Raw genomic sequence first — 24,517 nt, 5'->3', positions numbered from 1 at the left:
TTTACAAATTCCACGTTGTTCTTCGGAAGTCACGATAACCTACATTGTTCCTTTGGCCAATGTTTTGTATTTCATTTTCCCCTTTATTGTCAAGTTTGTCGATAATTTTGTGAAAACTGCGAAAACTAATAGCTTTGCTACTACGTGATTTCTTCAATTTTTTGTCACGTACAGAATTTTTAAGGGACTTAACGGTAGGAGTAAAATGACACACCAAACATTTGATAACAAAATAATATTAATATTTTACCGTACTTTTAGGGGCATTACAACAATTAAGGAAAAAAAAAATCTGAATGATGGTATTTTAGGAATTAAAAAGTTCATTAAATGTTCATTTCTGCTTCTTTTGAAAGCAACTTTGAAAAGCAACCCAAAGTCTGCTTTTAAAAACTATTGTCAAAAAGCCATTGCTTTTAAAATAATTGAAATATTTTATTTTTACCAAACACATTAAACTGTCTAACTTTAAAGTAAAACAGATTTTTGACAAAAAAAAAAATCTCAAACGGGGCCTTAGTAGAGGAAGTAAGAATAAACTGTGGTTAGTATGGGGGCCAAGCTTTATTTTCACACATGTCTTAGTTATGAAAGTCACAAAAATGCCCATACCTATCTGCCCTCAACCGCTCAAGCGTTGGACCAAAGCATCATCACAAATTACTCATTTTGTTCGGTCTTAACCTATTTTTATACATGGCATGATGATGAAAGTTACAATAACATTGGACCTAAAAATTTGTTTGAGCCCTATATTAAAAATAAAACAACAACAAATCCTTTCCCTTCGAATCACTAAAAATATTTTGTCTTTACATAATTCCTTGGATATGTGGATGAGTATTAGAATGCCAACTAGTAATTAGTTTAGCGGTATCTCTCTTTTCAAGATCAAATCACCTTACTTATATTGATAAACGAAAAACTAATATAAGAACCCGGTGCATTTTCTTGAGATTAATTGTTGCTCATCGCTCTCTCATTGCCATGTGGTGGTGCTTTATTCTAGGATGCTAATTAAATTACTTGGTCACCCTAATCCATTCAATAACGTCCTGACCAGAATTTTAGTCACTCTTTACTCCTCATAACCTGCCCTAGCCTGAAAACCATTTTTTCTTCATTTGGTTGTTTGCTTGTTTTTTTCCCCTTTATGTTTTAATTTCGTTTCAAAATTTCATTCCTTCGCTTTGCGAATCACCAACATCAAAAGTGAGTCATTGCATTTTCTGCAAAAATTAAACAAATCCATCTCAGGATGTCTTCCAAACCAGGTTTTAACAAAGAAGTCTTAATGGACATCCTCCTCAGGCTACCTCCGAAGCCCCTTGTTCGGTTTCTTTGCGCGTGCAAATTCTGGAATGATTTGATTAGCAGCTCACTTTTTGTTACAACACATTTTAATTTAAATGCAACAAGACGTGACAACATTTTTCTACTTTGCCTCCACCACCAAGATTTCGAACGTAAATTCGATGTTGACGACCCTTTTGTGAAACAAGACCTGCAGTGGTCACTTTTTTCCAATGAAACATTTGAGCAGCGTTTCAAGTTAAAGCATCCCTTAGGGAGCACAGAGCATTTTGGGATATACGGTTCAAGCAACGGGGTACTTTGCATTTCGGATGAAATATTGAAACCCAAGAGCCGTATACACATATGGAACCCAACCATTGGCAAGTATAGGACTGTTCCGTTGAGCATCACTGACGACACAAAATTTGGCTACATTGCTCTCCAATTCGGGTTCCACCCCGGGGTTAATGACTACAAGGTTGTGAGGATGATGTGCATGGACAACAAAGCATTCGCCGTCGAGGTTTATAGTCTTGCCACAAACTCTTGGAAGATGATTGAAGATGTTCCTCCTTGGTTAAAATGCACTTGGGAGCATCATCAAAGCACATTTTTGAATGGAGTTACATACACCATTATTGATAAATGCCCCATAATCACCATTGTTTCCTTCGATTCGGACAGCGAAAAATTCGAAGAGTTCGTACTTCCTGATGCCATTTGGGGTATATGGGGGTTACACATTGGCATTTACAAGGAACAAATTTGCTTGCTCTATGGAAATTATTGCTGCGAGGAGGAGGGCATGGATAAAAATGATTTTTGGGTTCTACAAAAGAAAGGGTGGAAACAATTGAGGCCTTTTGTTTTTTCTTCTGATCACTGCTATTCAACAATGGGGATCAGTGTTGACGATGAACTCTTACTCGAAAAGAATGATTTCACAGTGGGCGCAGCAGATTTGTATTTGTGTAATTATGAATCCAGGCAGATTCGTGAAACAGGTATTAAGTTGGCCTACATGCGTTATGGTCAAAATGAATTATTGTTTGCAATTACTTACGTAGAAACTTTAGGTTTTCTCGATTATTAATGAGATATATTTGTAACTTGTGGCGCAACCAAGTAGATGTTTAGAGTGTGTTTTGAGTTATTATTTATGAGAAATTATTTAAGATGAAGTGCAAAGCATAGTTATATATTTTTCTTTCTTATTTTTCCTGCACAAGTCGAGTTGGCTACATGAATTTTTTTTTTTAGTCAATATTGCCTACATGATATAGGGATACAAAATTATATTGGAAATACTCTCACATACTACCATATCGATATCATCTTTATATGCTGTCAACATTATTGTACTTAGGCACACCTTGTTATCAATGGACAAAAAACAGACAACCAACCATGAAGAATCACGCACACAACCATGACCTCCTTGAGAAATTTCACTAGAAGACTAAAATAAATAAAAATTTGTTTACAATCAAAACCCCATTTGCCCCTATTAAAAACCTAGCTCTCTTCTCGCACCCTTACTCAAACCCACCCAATTTGATGCCCTCATCTATTCTAAATTGTTTAACATAGCTTTGAAAAGTCCAATTTATACCATATTGGACTTGGGTTACAACTTAGAGCAGTTCCAGCAGTGGCTTTTGGCACTGGGCAGGAAAATCTCATTTCACCAATCAATTGCAATCTGGCCATAAGGTGGGCTCCACCAAGATTGAGCATGTCTTAAGGCAAGAACATGCCGAGCTGCTGCATGAAGGCACTGACATAAGCAAAGAAATAAATTAGAAAAAAAAAAAGAAAAAATTCTGAAAAATAACTAAAAAATTCAGATTTTCTTTTTTATACATACCCAACAATTTATTTATTTATTTGTTAATCTCATATATATAAATAAAATTGGCTCATGTGAATAGTAATTGCCCTTGTTTGTCATGGTAATGGGTGAGAAAGCAAAAAAAATTTGCTAAAGCAGATGGTATTCACATGAACAGTAACCGCCCTTAATTTCTTACAATACAAATTGAACTAGGAAAAAGAAAAACCCCTGCAAAATAGGCTAAAAACGACAAACATGAAAGCTCACGTGGCAGGATAAATTCTCGCACCTCGTAAATTATCAAACAGAGGCGCCAGACAATTGCAAAAGACCACCTGGATGACAATTGCTAAAAAGCAAGAAAATTTGTTCCTTTTAATGTCATATATATATATTTATTTATTTATTGCACACATCTTACTTAGTACGAATGTCACAAAAATGCCCGTATTTATCTACTTTTCTGTTCTTCAGATTTATTGTTGCTGATTGCTTTCTCATTGTTATGTGGTGATGCTTTATTTTCAGATGCCCTAATAACTCACTGTCAAGAATTTTAACCTGCCTTGAAAACTATTTATTGTAGTGATATCCCTCTTTCTAATGTTTGGAATGCTCTCGTATACCACGATTATATTGTAGACAGTCTCATTATATCATTTTGATGTGATGTCAATATTGTCTTTCATCTCGATAGCTAACAATTGAAGATAGTCTTGAAATGGCTTAATTAAAGTATGGATATTTTCAAATTAGACTACAAACCCTCCAATAATCTGGATATGTATAATCCAACTCAAACCCTCCAACTGGATATGTATAATCGTGCCAAAAGTTACACATCTCTTCACCAATTAACAATTGAGTAAAATCAAACTTTCTATGTAGGTAAATACAAACAAGAGCTGCTCAGGGTCGTTTCTCGAGATAGCCAACTCAATCCCTGTCTCACGATCTTGCTTGGATTCATAGTTGCACAAATACAAAGCATTGCCATAACTGCTTCTCTCCATTAATAGTTCATTATCTATACTAAACCCAACTACATTGTAGTAGTTGAAAGGATAAAGAAAAGGACGCATTTCTTTCCATCGTTTTTCTTGCAGAACCCAAAACTCAATTTGTGACATGCCTTCTTCCTCACAATGAAACAATCTCAAATAATAAAGCAAGCAAATTTGATCCTTGTAAACCTCAATATACAGCCGCGACCAACATCTAATGGCATCCGGTGCTATGAACTCTTCGAATTTTTCGCTGCCTGAATCGAATGACATAACGCTGAATAGAGGAAATTTCTCAATAATGTGGTATGCTACTCCATTATAAAATGTACCTCTATGGTTCTGCCAAGTGCATTTTAACCAAAGAGGATGTTCTTCAACCATCTTCCAAGAGTCTGTGCTGAGACTATAAACTTCGACTGCGAAAGCATCATCTTTGTGGATGCGCAACATCCTTACAACCTTGTAGTCATTAACCCCGGGGTGTAACCCGAATTGGAGAGCAATGTAGCGAAATTTAACGTTGGTGCTCATTGCAAGGGTTCTAAATTTCCTAACCGAGGGGTTCCATATGTGTATAGGGCTCTTGGTGTCCAATTTGTCATCCGAAATGCAAACTAGGCCATTGCTTGAGCCATATACCCTATAATCTTTCTTGATCCCCAAGGGATGGTTTAACTTGGAGCAATGCTCAAATGTTTCGTTGGAGAAAAGTGACCATTCCAATTCTCGTTTTAGATCTGGGTAGTCTTCGTAGTTTTCGTAGAACTCGAAAGGACGTTTGAGATCGGGGTAGTGGAGGCAAAGTAGAGAGACATGGAGGTGTTTGGTGACATTCATGTTAAGTTGTGTGGTGATAAAACTCAAGCTATTAATCAAATCACTCCATGACTTGCATGCACACAGAAACCGAACAAGGGTTTTTGCAGGTAGTCTAACTAGGATGTCTGTTAAGATTTCTTTCTTGCATAATGTGGTGGATGTCATCTCACGAAGAGAAAATCATAAGAAAAATAAGTTCGAAAATTTAGAGTCCAAGGAAGCATTAAAATACACAGAGCTGTGTGAACGAGTCATGCGGAAGTAATTCAATTGGCATCCTAAAATAAAGCATCACCAAAGGTTCATTTAGTGACACAAAAGAAAAGGGGGTTTATTTTGAATTTTATTTTTAGGCCAAATTGTAGCAACGGTCCTTGGACTATGCCCCAACTTTACTTTTCATCTATCGCATTGTTTTGTTGTTACCGTGGTACTTTAATTATGCATCCAGTTTCAGAAAACGTCATTTCCGTCATCTTTGTCAACTTTTCCATTAAAAATGATGACATGGCAATAACAAGTCCTACTTGGCATGAGCAAAAATGTCTTTTCACACAAAAAATTATAAAATTAAATTAAATCTCTATCTCTCTCTCTCTCTCTCAGAGAGAGAGAGAGAGAGAGAGAGAGAGAGAGAAATGATTAACCCCCCGACACAAACCCATAGCTACAGTTCTTCCAATACATAAACATTAAACACATAGCTATAGGAAGTGACCAACTTCTCTTAGCATATCAATACACCTGACCAAGAAGCTAGCAAATCCAAAGTAAACAAGAAAGTGGAGGGTTGCGGGAGAGAGAAATTTCTTTTGATGGTTTTCCGTTCTTGGGACTTTTATTTGTTCAATGATAAGGCTTTTGCAATTTGTTCAATGGCAGACTATTAATTTGGGAAGAATGTCATTATGAACCATCATTTCAGCCTCCTTCAAATATTGAACCAATTTCTCTTCACAAATCCAGAAGCAAAAGAAAAGATGCCTCTGCTTCTCTGATCAAATCTGGAGTGGAGGATAGGGGCTGGGTTTCGGGTTCATGGGTGTTGGGGTTGCGAGCTAGGGTAGAGGGTTCTGGGTCATGGGTGCTGGGGTTGGGGAAGAAGAAATCATCGGGGAAGTGGGAGAGTGCAAAGGAAAGAGAGAGCGAAAGAGAGAGAGAGAAAAAAAAATATTATGAATTTCCCAATTTGCCCTTAATTTTGACAGAAAGTTTAACTAAATTAACGGAAAGACCAATAATGCAACATGAGGTCTAATTAAAGTACCACGGTAACAACAAAACAATGCGAGGGACGAAAAGTAAAGTTGGGGCATAGTCCAAAGACCATTACTACAATTTGGCCTTATTTTTATTGTACCTTTTCTTGCAGAAAAAAAGAATTCATATATTCTTGGAATTAGCTAGCTCAAGTGGAGAGGGAGGTAGCTTAGGAACTTAGGACTAGAATCAAGAGTTTGGTCCTTTCAATATAACCCAAAATCAAGAAATTTTCTCAAATATTATGGAATGCATGGACACTTTCTTTATGTGCCCCAAACTTTTATGTGACACCATTTTTATTTTTTTTGGTCGAAATTATGTGACACCATTTATATAAGAAGAAATTTATGCTAAGCCCATTAATATAACAAATTATCAACAATTTCTTTATACAGGTTGGTACACATTGTACGCACAATTCATGATTGTAAATCACTAATTTACCTTGTTGTGATCGATGCTTATATAATACTAGCCCCTTGGCACACACGCATGAGTGTGTGCCAGTTGGTTTTATTTTTTTTATTATTTTTTTAGAATTAAAAAAGATAATGGGTAATTATGTTCCATAAAAATAGGACCCATTATTTGATTTTGGTTTTATTTAAAAAAAATTTAAATATAAAAAAGTGTGAATTTACCATATTATCTTCATTTAATTAATAATTTTAATTCTTAATGTTTGCATTAACCAATGCATTTTCCGGTATTTTGAATGTTTCATCATTCTCTGCCTTTTGATTTATATATATAGATGCAATATCATGTGAGGACCTTGTAGCTCAATTTAAAAAGAAAATATCGTATATACCACGGTTAGTGTAGCAAATTGTATCACTATATCGATATCATCTTGATATGTTGTCAATATTATTGTACTTAGGGCACACCCAAGACCTTGTTATATCAATAGACAAAAAACTAACAACCAACCACGAAGAATCACACACACATAAACACCAAAATAAAACACTACCCTAGAACACAAGAGTTCATAAAAGTTCAACAATGTGCATCTATGGTGACCTCCTTGAGAAATTTCACTAGAAGAATAAGAACAATTTTTGTTTACAATCAAACAAAACCCCATTTGCCCCTATTCAAAGCATTGCTCTCTTCTCACACCCTTGCTCAAACCCACCCAATTTGATGCCTTCTTCTATTCTAAATTGTTTAACATAGCTTTGAAAAGTCCAATTTATACCATATGGGACTTGGGTTACAATATAGCTTTGAAAAGTCCTATTTATACCATATGGGACTTGGGTTACAATACAACTTGAAGTATAGGAAACAAAAACCCTACACAATAGGCTAAAAATGACAGAATAGGAAAGCTCGCACAACATGAGAAATTCTCGCACCTCGCGTTTCAAAATTACCAAATAGAGGCGCCAGACAATTGCAACCACAATTTGCAAACAACCACCTGGATGACAATTGCTAAAAAACAAGATAATTTGTTCCTTTTAACGTCATATATATATAGTCCCCTTTTATTGAGGGATCCTTTAAATAATTTTATTTGAGGGACACTCTTTAGGATATCCTACGATTTTTTTTCCAATGATCCAAACATTTATTTTTTAATTCTACATTTATAGATCATCCTTGCAAAAAATAGACAAATTGGAAAACGTTTCGACATCCAACTGTATCCTACAAAATCAATGAACACAGTGCTTTAAGAAAGTACTAAAATTTCAATAACACAATTGAGTGGTCAAACGATATCGGATTGAAGTGATTTTTTGTAGAGATGATCTTTGAATGATAATCTAAAATTGTTTCCCTCTTTTTGGCCGAGGTGGCCGATGGAAGAAACTTTTGGTCCTTCTTCTCTTCGATTGCGTAGCGTGTCACCACAAAGCCACTGATTGGCTTGAATGGAAAAAGTTGGATTGTTGTGTTCGCGCTTCTAACTTCTAACCAGCCGATTGATCGGCCAAGCAAGGAACCTCATTTTGGCCTAAGTTCTTTCACTTCCTCGGGGTCAAGAATGGTTAGGTTTCGTATGGGTATTTTAATATTTTTGAGATTTAATGATAATGATGCAAATTCAATTAAAAGATGCGATTAAACTTAAAGACAAGAATTAAAGTGCAATAAACGAACGTAAATTAAATGAAGAATGAAATAAGAACGATAAACTAAATTAAACTCAATAATAATGAAAGTAAAACAATGGAAATAAACTTGAATTTAAAAGACAAGATGATGTAAATTGCAAGAAAGTAAACTTACACTAAGAAACGGAAGAACTTGCTGCACTAAGTGCATGAAAAGTAAAATCCTAAGTTTAGGGAAGGAAAAGTGTGAGACGAAAAATAGGTTTGTGTGTCTAATGATGTGTGTCTTTTCTCTTCATCTGATGAGGTTTATATAAGGGCATCCGTCAGCCCCTAGGTTGGCCATAACTTCGTTCAAAATCTTTCCTTGGGAAGCCTTCAAGTCTGCGGATCACAGTGATAGAGACCTTCTGATTGCTTGATTCTCTCTTCTTTTGGTATACTCCGGATTGTAGTCAATCTCCTTGATTTTCTTCCTTATGAAGCCTTTGTCACGTGCATGCGATCTTCCGAAAATCTTGGGTTCTAATATGTGGCTTGGGCTTGGACCTCTGAGACTTTAGCTTGACATTGTAACTTATGGAATTCTGATCTTGGTTGAAACACCCACTGATGTCGGTGACTTGGAATTGCTTGACTGGACTTGGAGTTGGGTTCCCACCTCGACTTGAAGTTAGGTTCCACCCTGACTTGGGGTTGCTCGACCTCGACTTGGAGTTGGGTTTGATCCGGCTGATCGAAGGCCTTGATCTTGGTTGATCAAAGGCCTTGATCTAGGTTGATTAGAATACTTGACCTTAGCTAATCATAGTACTTGACCATGGCTGATCAGAGACCTTGATCTTGGTTGATCGAAAACCTTGGCTGAATTTTAACCACAACTAAACATCCACTTCAGAAGTTCCAGATGTTCCGACTTTGGAAGTCAGATGTTTTCAGCTCGTTGTTGGAAGATGAGTTTCGACTTCTTAGTTCTTGGTCTAGATTATGGTGGAACATCGTGCGTAAGATTGAGCCACTAATTTGCATTTTGGCCTATTGGTTTTCCAAGACTCATGGTCGGACTTCGACCAAGCTCAAACAAAAACATAAAGGGTTTGGATTAGTGAAATACAATATGAAGTGGGCCCTACAAAGGTGTCCCTGAAATAAGCTAATTTGAGATATCCCTCAATAGAAGCTCTCTGTGCATATATATATATATATATATAGCATACATCTTACTTAGTACGAATGTCACCAAAATGCCCATATTTATCCACATGGTTGTTCTTCAGATTTATTGTTGTTGATTGCTTTCTCATTGTTATGTGGTGATGCTTTATTTTCGGATGCCAATATTGCTCCTCATAACCTGCCCTGAAAACTATTTATTGTAGTGATACCCCTTTCTTTAATGTTTGGAATGCTCTCATATACCACGATTATATCACAGATAGTCTCATTATATCATCTCGATGTGATGTCAATATTGTCTTTATCATCTTGTTAGCAAACAATCGAAGATAGTCTTGATATGACTTAATTAAAGTATGGATATTTTCAAATTAGACTACAAACCCTCCAATATTCTAGATATGTATAATCCAACTCCAACTGGTCGTGCCAGAAGTTACACATCTCTTCACCAATTAACAATTGAGTAAAATCAAACTTTCTATGTAGGTAAATACAAACAAGACCTGCTTAGGGTCATTTCTCAAGATGGCCAACTCAATCCCGGTCTCACAATCTTGCTTCGATTCATAGTTGCACAAATACAGAGCATTACCATAATTGCTTCTCTCCATTAATAGTTCATTATCTATACTAAACCCGACTACGAAGTAGTAGTTGGAAGGATAAATAAAAGGATGCATTTCTTTCCATTGTTTTTCTTGCAGAACCCAAAACTCAATTTGTGACATGCCTTCTTCCTCACAATGAAACAATCTCAAATAATAAAGCAAGCAAATTAGATCCTTGTAAACCTCAATATACAGCCGCGACCAACATCTAATGGCATATGGTGCTATGAACTCTTCAAATTTTTCGCTGCCCAAATGGAATGATATAATGCTGAATAGAGGAAATTTCTCGATAATGTGGTATGCTACTCCATTATAAAATGTACCTCTATGGTTTTGCCAAGTGCATTTTAACCAAAGAGGATGTTCTTCAACCATCTTCCAAGAGTCTGTGCCGAGACTATAAACTTCGACCGCGAAAACATTGTCTTTGTGGACACGCAACATCCTTACAACCTTCTAGTCGTTAACCCTAGGGTGAAACCCTGTTAGAATACTCATACTATGATCTGATTTATTTGGATTATTGGTAGAATGAGCTCAGGTAAGAAGAGAAAATAGAGAGAGAGCTTGGAGAGGAAGATGAGAAAATTGGGTCTATTCTCTCACTTAGTCACGCACAAGCTGTGCAGCAAAATATATCTATTGGGAATAGAATATTCCCATTTACACCATTCAAATCTAGCCATCAATTTCACTATCCTATGAGATAGCTACACGTGCCACAATTCATTACTACAACTAAGGGTACATCTTAGCTGTCCATTGGACTGTGATCCAATGGTTCACAATTAATGCAATACAAATACTCAGCTAACACACGTATACTTTAACACTCCCTTCTATGTCTTTAGCTAAAATGACTCCAAGCTTGCTCCTTAGATATTCAAATCAATCCCTTGCCAACGCCTTAGTAAAGATATCTGCATTCTGCTCTCCAGTTTTACAGTATAACAAATCAATCTCACCATTTTGCAAAGCATCACGGATGAAATGAAATCTTCTGTTTATATGCCTTGTCTTGTCATGATGTACTGGATTCTTTGTTATTGCTATTGCTGAAGTGTTATCACAGAAAATTTGGGTAGCTTCAACTTGTTCCTCACCAAAATCAGATAGAACAAACCACAGCCAGACTGCTTGTGTTGTAGCTTCTGCTACACTAATATATTCTGCCTCTGCTGTGGATAGAGCTACACTGCTTTGCTTGACTGATGCCCAAGAGAAAACACCTGATCCAAGATGGAAAGCATAGCCAGAAGTACTCCTCATATCATCTTCACATCCTGACCAATCACTATCACAATATCCAACAAGCATTGCTTCTTTTCCCTTCTCATATGCTATGCCATAGTCAAGAGTACCTTGAATGTATCTAAGTACTCTCTTGGCAGTCCCCATATGCTTCCTTGTAGGTCCATGCATATATCTAGCTAAGAGACTTGCAGCAAACATGATATCTAGCCTTGTTGTTGTTAGATACAATAAGCTTCCAACTATCTGTTTGTACACCTTTTCATCAGCCTGTTCACTTCCATCATTCTTTGATAATTTCTCATTCATAGCAAGTGGAGTTGCAACCGCTTTACAATCTTTGAAACCAAACTTGTCCAATAATGTTCTTGCATATTTTTTCTGATGCAAGAAGATGTAGGACTCAGCTTGTATCACACCTAAACCCATAAAATGGTGCAATAATCCGAGATCAGTCATTTCATATTTCTTCATCATTTCAGTTTTAAAACTCATCACCAATTCTTTAGAACTTCATGTGTAGATGATATCATCTACATATAGTGAAACTATGAGGATTCCACTTTATGCAGTTTTCACATATAATGTAGCCTCATTGGGACTTCTCTGAAATCCTGCAGCTGTGAAATATGAGTTGATTTCTTTATACCAAGCTCTTGGAGCTTGTTTAAGACCATACAAGGCCTTCTTAAGTCTATAAACTCTATCTTCCTTGTTTTTAATCCCAAATCCTGGTGGTTGGTCCACATACACTTCCTCATGTAGCACTCCAATTAAGAATGCTGACTTCACATCGAATTAGAATAGCTTCCACTTTTTCTGAGCAACTAAAGCAATTAATGTTCTAACTGTATCAAGTCGAGCAACTGGTGTAAATGTCTCGTTGAAGTCTATTCCAGGCTTTTGAGTGTAGCCTTTAGCTACAAGTCTTGCTTTATTTTTCTGAACTGACCCATCAAGATTTAGCTTGACTTTATAGATCTATTTGACTCCAACTACAGGCTTTTCAGACGGCCTTTTTACCAATTCCCAAGTATCATTCTTCTCAATCATCTCAAGCTCAATTTCCATGGCCTTTTTCCATAATGCATCTTTGATAGCTTCTTCAAAAGTTTCTGGTTCAATAATACATATATTGCATCTCTCATATACCTCTGTAAGACTTTTGTATTTCAATGGAGTTTGATCAATATCATGTGCACATGTGTCAACTGCAGATTCTTCTTCACTGTCTTCTAATAACACATCATTTTCAACTGAGTTTTCTGCTTGCATCATAGCTGTGTCATTAATCCCTTTCTCCTTTTCAGACACCATTTCGGTAAGTGGAATGGACACATTGCATTCTTGCTATGCATTTTAATCCAAGCTAGCATCTCATTGCATACCGCATCTCTTGAGATAATCACCTTTCCAGTGGTAATATTATACAGTATATACCCCTTCTCACAACTACCATATCCTAGAAACACACACCTTTTGCTTGCCAAGTCCAGTTTTTGCCTCTGTTGGTTTGGAACATGTGCATAGCACAGAGAACCAAACACTCTTAAGTGTTTAAGTCATGGCTTTCTTCCACTATAGGCTTCAAATGGCGTTTTCTTGTCCAAAGCTTTAGTTGGACATCGATTTAGAATATACACTGCAACATTAACAGCTTCTGCCTAAAACTTAAGTGGCATACTCTTCTCAAACATCATACACTTAGCCATCTCCACTATGGTTTTCTTCTTTTTCTCAGCCACACCATTCTGCTGTGGTGAATATGCCACTGTAAGCTGCCTCTCCATCCTCATTTCATCACAAAATCTATTAAACTCATTAGAGGTATACTCTCTTCCTCTGTCACTTCTCAATTTCTTAAGCTTATAACCACTTTACAATTCAACAGTAGCCTTAAACTTCTTAAACACAGTTAATACCTCATATTTGTATCTCAAGAAATAGATCTAGCACATTTGAGTATAGTCATCTATAAAGGTAAGAAAATACATGTTTCCTACTTTTGTAATAGTTTGCATTGGTCCACACACATCAGTGTGTACCAATTCTAATGGAGTTGGGACCCTGCTGGTTGCTTCTTTTGGAAAAGACTTCCTGCAATGTTTTCCAAAAGTGCACCCCTCAAACACTTCACTTGTGTTCTTAATTTCTGGCACACCAAGAACCATATCCTCGTTCTGCAATAATTTCAGGCTTTGAAAATTTAAGTGTCCCATTCTCCTATGCCAAATCAATGTTGATTGACTTATACTTGCTTTTAATGTAAAATGTAAATCAGTTTGAAGTTTCAAAGGAAAACTTCTATTTCCCTTCATTTACACCCTGGCCACCAGATTAGAGAGTGAGCAATCATCATAAATTTCTGCCTTGTTATCTCCAAAAATCAGGAAATATCCATGCTCCATCATCTGTCCAACACTGAGTAGGTTTTCCTTGAGACCAGATACTAACATCACCTCCTTAATATATTGTCACACTGTCGGAGGAAACCCCGCGCTCGTGAGAAAATAAAAAGTAAAATAAAATAAATAGAATGTCGAAACATGAGTTTAAAATAAACTTCTCTTATATAAAAAAAATAGATCCAAATCTTACAACTTTACAATAAAAATAGCTCGAACACTCTCATCTAATTCAGCCTCAACTAGTTTAGTCCTTGTCTTGCCCACTAATTCATCTGAAAAAATTAAACAGAGTGAGGGATAAAAAGTAGTACTGAAATTTAGTTGCATACCTAACGCTTTCTATAAGCTTCCCCAAAATTTAGAAGTAAACTTGGAATCCCTATATGATACAATCAAAAATAGGAATTTCATGCAATCTTACTATCTCTCGAATGTAAAGCTCTCGAAGACTTTCAATAGAATATGTTGTTTTGACTGGTATGAAATGTGCAAATTTGGTCAAACGATCCACTATAACCCATACTGCATCTCGTCCCTTTCGAGATCTAGGTAAACCTGTAACAAAATCCATGGTTATATGATCCCATTTCCACTCTGCTATTGGTAATGGCTGTAATGGACCTAGCGGTTTCTGATGTTCAGCTTTCACTTGCTAACATGTAAGACACTTTGGTACAACTTTTTCTATATCTCCCTTCATGCCACTCCACCAAAAGTTACGTTTCAGGTCATGATACATCTTTGTCCCTCCAGGATGAATTGTATAAGACGAATGATGTCCTCCTTTCAAAACTTCCTTTCTTAGACCAGAAATTTCTTATACATACAATCTAAATATCTTAATCTACCATATGTGTGGACATTCCATCCATGTGGTGTCTCTCCAGTTATAATCTTAGTTCGAATGTCTTTAGACACAAAATCAGATTCTTATACATATTTAATATAATAAAATACATATAATTATTAAAATGGTAAAACAACAATATATATAATCAATTTAAATATATAACTAAATAGGCAGCAAATATATATATATATATATATTTATTTATTTAAAAACGGGTCTTCACATATATCTTTTTCCCATCTTAGTTTCAACCATCAAGCTTCCTTTTCCAATAACATCGACTAACTGTCCTGTACCCATTGCAACTTTTGTTGTTATACTCCTATCAATATCAGTCAAAACATCTTCTCTGCCAGTCATATGGTTACTACAACCACTGTCCAAACACCATACATCTTCCATGGACCTTTTGTCAGCTGCATTATTGACATAGAACATAGTTGGTGTAGAGGTTACCTGAGTAGCATCTGGAGCTGTTGCTGCACAGGTTTCTTCTGTAGCAGTCTTTTGCAATGTGTCCAAACTTGTCACAGTTATAGCATTTCGGTTTGCCCTTGAATCGACACTCTCCAAAATGCAATTTCCCACAATGTTTGCAAGAATTTTTTAGCTCCATCAGTGGGTTTGTTATCCCACTTTTTGGCCCTTATCCTTCTAATTCTTCTGATGCTTGCTATTCTGATTTCTAGTGACCTTAGCTGATTTGGAATCTACACTCAGACTAGCAAAAGCCTTCTCAGTCTTGTTCTCATGACGTCTCTCCAACCTTTGTGCAAAGCTCTTCAATGAGGCAACCACCTCTTGAACCTCAATTGCTTCTAGATCCCTCGAATGCTCAATTACAGAACAAATCAGATCATACACAGGCAACAGACTAATTAACATTTTCTGCACAATTCTTTCTCTAGACAACTCTTCTCCATAGCCTCTCATTTGATTTATCAGATCAAACAATTTTGTAAGATAAGTAGATAATGATTCATCCTCTCTCATTCTAGTATATTCAAATTCTCTATGGAGACTTTGTAACTTGACACTCCTTACCTGCTTATCACCATGAAATTCCTGCTTCAGGATATTCCAAGCCTCTTAAGACGATTCTTCATGAGAAATCCAAGGAAGATCTCATCAGAAACTACTCCCTAAATCAGCCCTAAATCCTTAGCATCTTTCATCAGGATCTCAGTGAGAATCATCTTCCCAACACCACTTGATTCCTCTTTTTCTTTCTTCTTCGCATCAGATTCATCGGCTCCCTTCGAATCTGAGCTCTCTATCCCTTTCTCAACAAGTTCCCATAACCCATGAGATTTGAAAATAGTTTTCATTCTTATGCTCCATAACTCATAGTTCTCACCATTGAAGATCGGAGCTCGCAGCTCACCATCTCCAGACCCTGCCATGTTAGACACAGATCTCCAAGAAAGCAAGGTCATCAAAAAAACATAGCTCACTTTCTTCACAAATTCAAATGCCCAGCTTAAACAATCGAACCTAGCTTTGAGGCCATGTTAGAATACTTAGACTATGATATGATTTATTTGGATTATTGGTAGAAGGAGCTCAGGTAAGAAGAGAAAACAGAGAGAGAGCTTGGAGAGGAAGATGAGAAAATTGGGTCTATTCTCTCACTTAGTCACGCACCAGCTGTGCAACAAAATAAATCTGTTGGGAATAGAATATTCCCATTTACATCATTCAAATCTAGCCATCAATTTCACTATCCTATGAGATAGCTACACTTGGCACAATTCATTACTACAACTAAGGGTACATCTTAGCTGTCCATTGGACTGTGATCCAATGGTTCACAATTAATTCAATACAAATACTCAACTAACACACTTATACTTTAACAAACCCGAATTGGAGAGCAATGTAGCAAAATTTAATGTTGTGGTTGGTGCTCATTGGAAGGGTTCTAAATTTCCTAATCGAGGGGTTCCATATGTGTATAGGGTTCTTGGTGTCCAATTTGTTATCTGAAATGCAAACTAGGCCATTGCTTGAGCCATATACCCTATAATCTTTCTTGATCCCCAAGGGATGGTTTAACTTGAAGCAATGCTCAAAAGATTCATTGGAGAAAAGTGACCATTCCAATTCTCATTTAAGATCTGGGTAATCCTCGTAGTTTTCGTAGAACTCAAAAGGACGTTTGAGATCGAGATAGTGGAGGCAAAGTAGAGAGACATGGAGGTGTTTGGTGACATTCCTGTTAAGCTGTGTGGTGATAAAACTCGAGCTGTTAATCAAATCACTCCATGACTTGCATGCACACAGAAACCGAACGAGGGTTTTTGCAGGTAGTTTAACTAGGATGTCTGTTAAGATTTCTTTCTTGCGTAATGTGGTGGATGCCATCTCACGAAGAGAAAATCATAAGAAAAATAATTTAGAAAATTTAGAGTCCAAGAAGCATTAAAATACACAGATCTGTGTGAATGAGTCATGTGGAAGTAATTCAATTGGCATCCTAAAATAAAGCATCACCAAAAGTTCATTTAGTGATACAAAAGAAAAGGGGGTTTATTTTGAATTTTATTTTTATTGTACCTTTTCTTGCAGAAAAGAAAGAATTCATATATTCTTGGAATTAGCTAGCTCAAGTGGAGATGGAGGTAGGTTAGGAACTTAGGACTAGAATCAAGAGTTTGGTCCTTTCAATATAACCAAAAATCAAGAAATTTTCTCAAATATTATGGAAATGATGGACACTTTCTTTATGTGGCCCAAACTTTTATGTGACACCTTTTTTTTTCGGTTGAAATTATGTGACACCATTTATATAGGAAGAAATTTATGCTAAGCCCATTAATATAAACAAATTTATCGACAATTTCTTTATACGGGTTGGTGCACATTGTATGAACAATGCATGAATGTAAATCACTAATTTACCGTGCTGTGATCGATGCTTATATAATACTAGCCCATTGGCACACACGTGTGAGCGTGTGCCAATTGATTTTATTTTTTTATATTATTTATTTTAGAATTAAAAAAGATAATGAGTAATTGTGTTTCATAAAAATAGGACCCATTATCTGATTTTGGTTTTTTTTAATTTTTTTTAAATATAAAAAAGTGTGAATTTATCATATTATGTTTATTTAATTAATAATTTCAATTCTTAATGTTTGTATTAACCAAGGCATTTTTCGGTATTTTGAATATTTCATCATTCTCTACATTTTGATTTATATATACAGATGCAATATCGTGTGAGGACCTTGTAGCTCAATTTAAAAAGAAAATATCGTACATACAATAATAATTAACATTTTTATTCATGGAAATCTAATTTAAAATGAAATTGAACCACTAAACTAACAATATAGGAACCCAAGCATTCCACTACTCTCCAAGCCTTTCCCACCATCACGGAAAGATAGCCATGTAAAAGCATCCACAGTGGGGAGGTGTATATAGGGGTGTATGTTAAATATACACCGAGTCACCGAAATTGTCTTCAATGGGGAGATGTAAATGGATGTAAATATACATCATCATCATGGGGATGTAAAATAAAATATATATTTACATATATTTTTACATCCCTTGCAGGGACCTACCAAAAAAGAGAAGAAAAATGAAGAAAAGTCAACATAAAATCTTGGGACCCACTACTACACCCCAATTTACACTCCCATTGGAGCAAAAACATATTTACACCCCAGAGGTATAAAGGGGATGTAAAAGTGGCTTTACACTCCCGAATTTACATCCCCCACTGTGAATACTCTAAGTTGTAACAAACTCACCGCCTTTTTCTCTCTCTCTTTTTTGTGGGTAATTTACCTAGAGGTGACTTTGAATCTAATGGCCAAGGCCCAATAAAAAAAGAAGCGGTTTCACGTTGCATCCCTGGAATCTCATCCAACGGTTGGGAGTTAATGCCAACGAGGGTTTTTTATGATTCATCTCTCTTCTCCCCTATATATTCTTCCTTCATTTTTTACTGCGGGTAGTCGGCACAGCCAAGCTTCTCAGGGAGCCCGTTCAGGTAAGGGTTTGCTTCCTGTAGATGTAGGGTTTCTCATTTTTTGGAATGAATGTGTTATTTTCATGTGATTGCATAACTGTCTAGAATTTGTTCCATGATTTGTGTGCGCATTTCTAACCTCTCATTTTGATCTATTTGATCAGGATGAGTAACTCAGGCTGCAATGGTTCCCATTACATCCCTGAAGAAATCTTGATCAACATACTATCAAGACTACCGGTAAAATCCCTTATTCGGTTTATTTGTGTATGCAAGTTATGGAGTTCTTTGATTCGAAGCTCGAGGTTTATTGGAATGCATCTTAATAGGAATGTCACAAACCATGATCATGCTTTTATAATTGCCCTCCACGAAAGTAGACGCAAACCCAAATTTTGCTACACCCTTTTCTCTAATGAAACATTTGAGCCGTGCTTGAAGATTAAACATCCCTCAACATGGCCCAAAATTATAGGGCCCAAAATTGACATACATGGTTCAAGTAATGGCTTAGTTTGTCTGTCATATGAACTGGGGAATTTGGATACTGCTATATACCTATGCAACCTATCAATTCAGAAACATGTGGTCCTTCCTCCCACCAGCATTTTGTGCTTACCCTGTCCTGAATATGTCACTTATGTTGCATTCGGATTCCACCCCGGGCTTAACGACTACAGGGTGGTAAGGTTGCTCTCGTTTTCTGAGGGGAATCACTGCATTGAAGTGGAGCTTTATAGTTTGAGCACAAACTCTTGGAAGAGGATTGATGCGATTCCTGCTTCCATAAAGACCATGGTTTTGCACTCTGATCAATGTGCAGTTTATAATGGAGTAGCATATTTTATTATGAAGAAAGAGGATGCTACATATTGTTTTGTGTCGTTTGATACCGACAGTGAGGTGTTTGAAGAGTTTCTGCTACCAGATGCTGTTGTCGATGGAATTGAATCCATGCTTGATAATTGCAAGGAATTAATTGCGGAGTACAAGGGATCAATTTGCCTGTTGCAGTCCAATCTAGATTTCAGAGCTGGTAATGACTACATTGACATGTGGGTTCTCCAAGAAAAGTCTTTCAAGAAGTTGCTGACTGTTTACCTTCCTGGAAAGAGGAGCTTTTACCCTTTGGCCATTACAATGAGCAACGAACTCCTCGTGGGATATCCTTGTGGTAGCTATTTGTGTTCTTATAATCTTGAAACCAAGCAGGTTACAGAAACTGGAATTAAGTTGGCTGTGGATCGCTATAACGACTATCATGCGCGTACTTACGTCGAAAGTTTAGTCTTGCTGAGGGAGTAGAGAAAGGGACGACTTAGAAAGAATGTTAATTATGTTTAGCTGATTTGATTTCCCGAAAGTAATGTCTTCGTTAGATGATGCACTTCTACATTGGTTTCTCTGTTGTTCTTTTATGTCCAGTTACTTTGTGAGAAAGATTTAATGTCTGGGTTGCTTTTTTGACAAATGCAGTAGTCTAAATTATATGCTCAATGTCAATATGTGTTTTCTTTTTCCTCTATCTTGTCCTTCCTCTTTCTTTTTGCGTGGTATGTTTTATTTACATTACATAATTTTGAGGACCTTTCTAATTGAGAGGGGCGATAACATACTGAACTCACACACACAACATAGATACTAGGACTCAAATCCAGGATCTTGCCTGAGAGAGCAATTACTCCAAACCACTACACTAGTGGTTCATTTCCTACTTTACATCATTTGTTGCTCAAAAATGTTGCATCTGTTTTTGTTCTTTGTGGACGGAATACTTGGATGTTGCCTTTTATAATGGACAATGCTTAAATTACAGGACTGCAGAGGATTTGATTTGGCGTTCTGCCCCTATTGCTGTTTTGTAGGGAGGCTAAATTCCTTTAGCTGTAAATGCCTATAATATTCGACCTTATGAGCATTTAGGGTTTAGTGAAAGTATATAAACATACTAGTGTGAACGTACGTTACAAAAAATTTTAGCAAGTCCCTTCAAAGGACAAAATAAACTAAAAACACATAATCTACTTAATTAGTAGCCCAATTGAAAAGTATGTTGGCTTGCTTACTTTTGGAATAGATAAAGACAAATGAATAGTGAAATATTTATAATATCATAAAATACTCTTAGTTTGAAAATAAAACTATTCGTGAAATGAGAATAATAATAAATTATAATTTTTCATTAAACAAATTAAATTAAATTAAAATGAGAGCATGGGTCCTATTTTCTTATGACACAACTAGGGGTGGTTGCGGTTCGGCAACTGCGAATTTTTGCTCAAACAGCAAACCGACCGGCTATTTGCGGTATGGTGATTTTGAAACCGCAAACCGACCGCTTCTCAAAAAGCGGTCGGTTACCGCGAATTAACGGTTTAAAACCGCAAGTTCTCAAGCATTCATAACAATATAAATTCATAACCTAAATAAATAAATACACAACCTCAACTTCTCAAGCATATATAAATTCACAATCTCCTCAACTTCTCAAGTACTCACAACATAAAGAAAATTAAAGTTACAATTCCAAGCATTCCAATTAAAGTTAAACTTCTCAAGCATTCCAATTTCAAATCCTTTAAAGTTACAAACCAAAAGGAAAATATAAAGCAAAATGAATTAAAGTTACAACTAAAAGGAAAAATCCAATTAAAAGTTAATTAAAATTACAAACTGAAAAAAAATACAATGCACCAATGTTACAAACTCAAGTGTTGGTGGTGAGTGGATTTGAAGAACCCTGTTGTGTTGTTTGAGCATCAATGCTATCTACTAATAAAACAACATAATTTAGTACATTTTATTATGAGAAGATCAAATAAAACAACATAGATTGGCTATACTTTGCGGTTCGCGGTAACCGCAAGTTTTGAAAATCAAATACCGCAACCGCAAAAATGCGGTTCAGTTTACGCGATTGTGGTTTCATTGCGGTAAATAGTTTGTTAGTTTTTGCGGTTTTTCAATTTTTCGGTCTAAAATGCCACCTCTAGACACAACTAGACCCATTTTATGTTTCGTATTTCTAAAATCTAAAAACTAAGATATACAAAATAATAAATAAATAAAAAGCAATAGTTACAACTTACATGTGTGTGTGCAGAGGCGCATATACATATATATATATATATATATATATACAGTCCATTTCCATTAAGGGATCCATCAAATAATTTTATTTGAAGGGACATCCTTTAGGGTACTTTGAGAATTTTTTTTCAACGATCCAAACCATATATTTTTTAAGTCTACATTCATAGATTATCCTTACAAAAAATTAGACAAATCGGAAACCGTTTGGACATCCAATTGTATCCTACAAAATCAATGAACACGGTACTTCAAGAAAGTACTAAAATTTCAATTACACAATATATATATATATATATATATATATACAGAGAGAGCTTTCAATGAGGGATCTCTCAAATAAACTTATTTGAGAGACACTTTGTAGAACTTACTCCACCTTGTATTTCACTAATCCAAACCGTCTATTTTGTAGATTTTCATTCAAAGATCATCTTTACAAAAAAAAAAAAAAATACTTGAATATGATATCATTTGATCATGCAATTAAATTATTGAAATTTAAGTACTTTCTTGAAGCATCATGTTCATTGATTTTGTGGTCTCAATTATATGTCTTAATAATTTTCAATTTGTCTAATTTTTTGCAAGGAAGATCTATGAATGTCAAGGTAATGGGGCAAGCAACGCATTTGAGAGTATTTAAGGTGTGCAAATGAGAAATATATCATTTTTCACTCCCCCTCCCCCATAAAGAGATGGGGAGGGGACAACACTTCAATTGCAAGGAGAACGCAAACACACGTCACAGGAAAGGCTCGGATACCATGTTAAATATACTAATTTTCATATATTTCAGATTTGTTAGATATCTCATATTTTTTATTCTTCTCCAATATGGAGGTTTTGTTTTTAAATTTTTGGAGAGAAAATATGGAGGTATTTATAAAGAAATACAAAGATGTACTAACCCTAAATAACATAGGAAATAAATCTAAATTATAATAGGACACAAATCTCAATTACAATAAGACTACTCGCCAACGCTATAAATATGCACTCACTCATGCAGTCTTATTGTGACGTAATCATCTTTTTGTGTGTGTGTTGTCCTCAAAGTGGTTTTTTGAATTTAAGCTTAACGCTTGAAACAGAACAATATAATTTTGTAGGAGCAAACATCCTTTCTAACCTCTCTCATTTTGATCTATTTAATCAGGATGAGTAACTCAGGCTGCAATGGCTCCCATCACATTCCTGAAGAAATCTTGATCAACGTATTATCCAGACTACGGGTAAAATCTCATATTCGGTTTATTTCTGTATGCAAGTTATGGAGTTCTTTGATTCGAAGCTCCGAGGTTTATTGGAATGCATTTTAATAGGAATGTCACAAACCATGCTCATGCTTTTATAATTGCCCTCCACGAAAGTAGATGCGAATCCAAAATTTGCTACACCCTTTGCTCTAATGAAACATTTGAGCCGCGCTTGAAGATTAAACATCTCTTAACAGGGCCCGATAACTTGATTACTCTCTGTGGAATGTGGAATAGAGTCAAGTACATACATAAATGGCTTGACCTTTATGGTTCAAGTAATGGCTTAGTTTGTCTGTCATATGAACTGGGGAATTTGGATACTGCTATATACCTATGCAACCTATCAATTCAGAAACATGTGGTCCTTCCTCCCACCAGCATTCTGTGCTTCCCCTGGCCTGAATACGCCACTGTTGTTGCATTCGGGTTCCACCCCGGGCTTAACGACTACAAGGTGGTAAGGTTGCTGTCATTTTTTTGTGGGGAACCACTGCATTGAAGTGGAGGTTTATAGTTTGAGCACAAACTCTTGGAAGAGGATTGATGCAATTCCTGCTTCCATAAAGACCCTGGTGTTGCACTCTCATCAATGTGCATATTTTTAATGGAGTAGCATATTGGATTATGCGCAAGGAAAAGGATGCTACTCATTGTTTATTGTCTTTCGATACCGACAGTGAGGTGTTTGAAGAGCTTCTGCTACCAGATGCTGTTGAACCGATGCCATATTATTGCAAGGTATTAATTTCGGAGTACAAGGGATCAATTTGCCTGTTGCAGTCCAATCTAGATTTCAGAGCTGGAAATGACTACATTGACATGTGGGTTCTCCAAGAAAAGTCTTTCAAGAAGTTGCTGACTGTTTACCTTCCTGGAAAGTGGAGCTCTTACCCTTTGGCCATTAGAATGAGCAACGAACTATCTTGCGCATACTTATGTCGAAAGTTTAGTCTTGCTGAGGGAGTAGAAAGAATGTTAATTATGTTTAGCTGATTTGATTTCCCTAAAGTAATGTCTTCGTTAGAATATGCACTTCTACATTGGTTTCTCTGTTGCTCTGTTGTTCTTTTATGTCCAGTTACGCTCAAGAAAGTTTTAACGTTTGGCTTGGTTTTGTGACCTCTTTCTCCTTTATTTTGTCATTCCACTTTCTCAAAAACATCAGAAGAAGCAACAAGACATTACTCATTACTGATTTTCTCATCTTCTTGTGTAAAGTAATTACTAGTTGGAGATACATTTTCCACCTCTCTCATACCACGTGTATCGTACTCTAGTATCATACAATAATTTCTCCTAAACAATGTGCTCATTATTGGATTTTTATTTATTTAAAAAAAATTTATAATTTTCTTGTCCTTTCACTTTCCTTTCTTTGGTATGCTTTTCCTTTCTCTAAATTTAGACACATTATATTCTATCCCTCCGTACAGAATTGCTTCTTTAACCGAATTTTTTATACCCTTGTTTTATCATTTTTTTTACAAGCGATATTTGAACAACAAGCCCCCTTGCTCACATGGATTTATCAGAGTATGACGATTATTAACTTATGGCTTACAGCTCCAGACCATTCGTCTGAAACTACTGTCA

General features: G+C 36.1%; 3 protein-coding genes and 2 pseudogenes across 4 annotated transcripts; 3 read left to right on the top strand and 2 right to left on the bottom strand.

Moving 5' to 3' along the window:
- The first annotated feature begins 1,133 nt into the window (after positions 1-1,133).
- LOC103327682 (F-box/kelch-repeat protein At3g06240-like) lies at positions 1,134-2,430 on the top strand. Its single transcript, XM_008230046.2, has one exon. The coding sequence runs from the start codon at positions 1,259-1,261 to the stop codon at positions 2,387-2,389; it is 1,131 nt and encodes a 376-aa protein (XP_008228268.2). The 5' UTR covers positions 1,134-1,258; the 3' UTR covers positions 2,390-2,430.
- A 1,528-nt stretch (positions 2,431-3,958) lies between these two features.
- LOC103327683 (putative F-box protein At5g52610) lies at positions 3,959-5,126 on the bottom strand. The gene has a single exon (XM_008230047.3). It carries the CDS (start codon positions 5,119-5,121, stop codon positions 3,985-3,987), a length of 1,137 nt encoding a protein of 378 aa, XP_008228269.2. The 5' UTR covers positions 5,122-5,126; the 3' UTR covers positions 3,959-3,984.
- Positions 5,127-9,919: 4,793 nt separating this feature from the next.
- Positions 9,920-16,951, bottom strand: LOC103327686 (putative F-box protein At5g52610; annotated as a pseudogene).
- Positions 16,952-18,511: 1,560 nt separating this feature from the next.
- Positions 18,512-20,012, top strand: LOC103327687 (F-box protein CPR1-like). The gene is made up of 2 exons (XM_008230049.3): positions 18,512-18,593; positions 18,737-20,012. The coding sequence occupies exon 2, from the start codon at positions 18,738-18,740 to the stop codon at positions 19,875-19,877; it is 1,140 nt and encodes a 379-aa protein (XP_008228271.2). The 5' UTR covers positions 18,512-18,593; position 18,737; the 3' UTR covers positions 19,878-20,012.
- LOC148917947 (F-box/kelch-repeat protein At3g06240-like) lies at positions 18,561-24,017 on the top strand (annotated as a pseudogene). Its single transcript, XR_016126044.1, has 3 exons — positions 18,561-18,593; positions 18,737-18,812; positions 22,258-24,017. The product of XR_016126044.1 is annotated as an F-box/kelch-repeat protein At3g06240-like (transcript).
- The last annotated feature ends 500 nt before the right edge of the window (positions 24,018-24,517 follow it).

The sequence above is a fragment of the Prunus mume genome, linkage group LG4 (genome assembly GCF_029339155.1).
Source record: "Prunus mume cultivar Tortuosa linkage group LG4, ASM2933915v1, whole genome shotgun sequence".
In the NCBI taxonomy this organism is placed as follows: Eukaryota; Viridiplantae; Streptophyta; class Magnoliopsida; order Rosales; family Rosaceae; genus Prunus; species Prunus mume.
The sequence above is the reverse complement of the archived record's forward strand: the minus strand, read 5'-3'. Positions and strand labels throughout refer to the sequence as shown.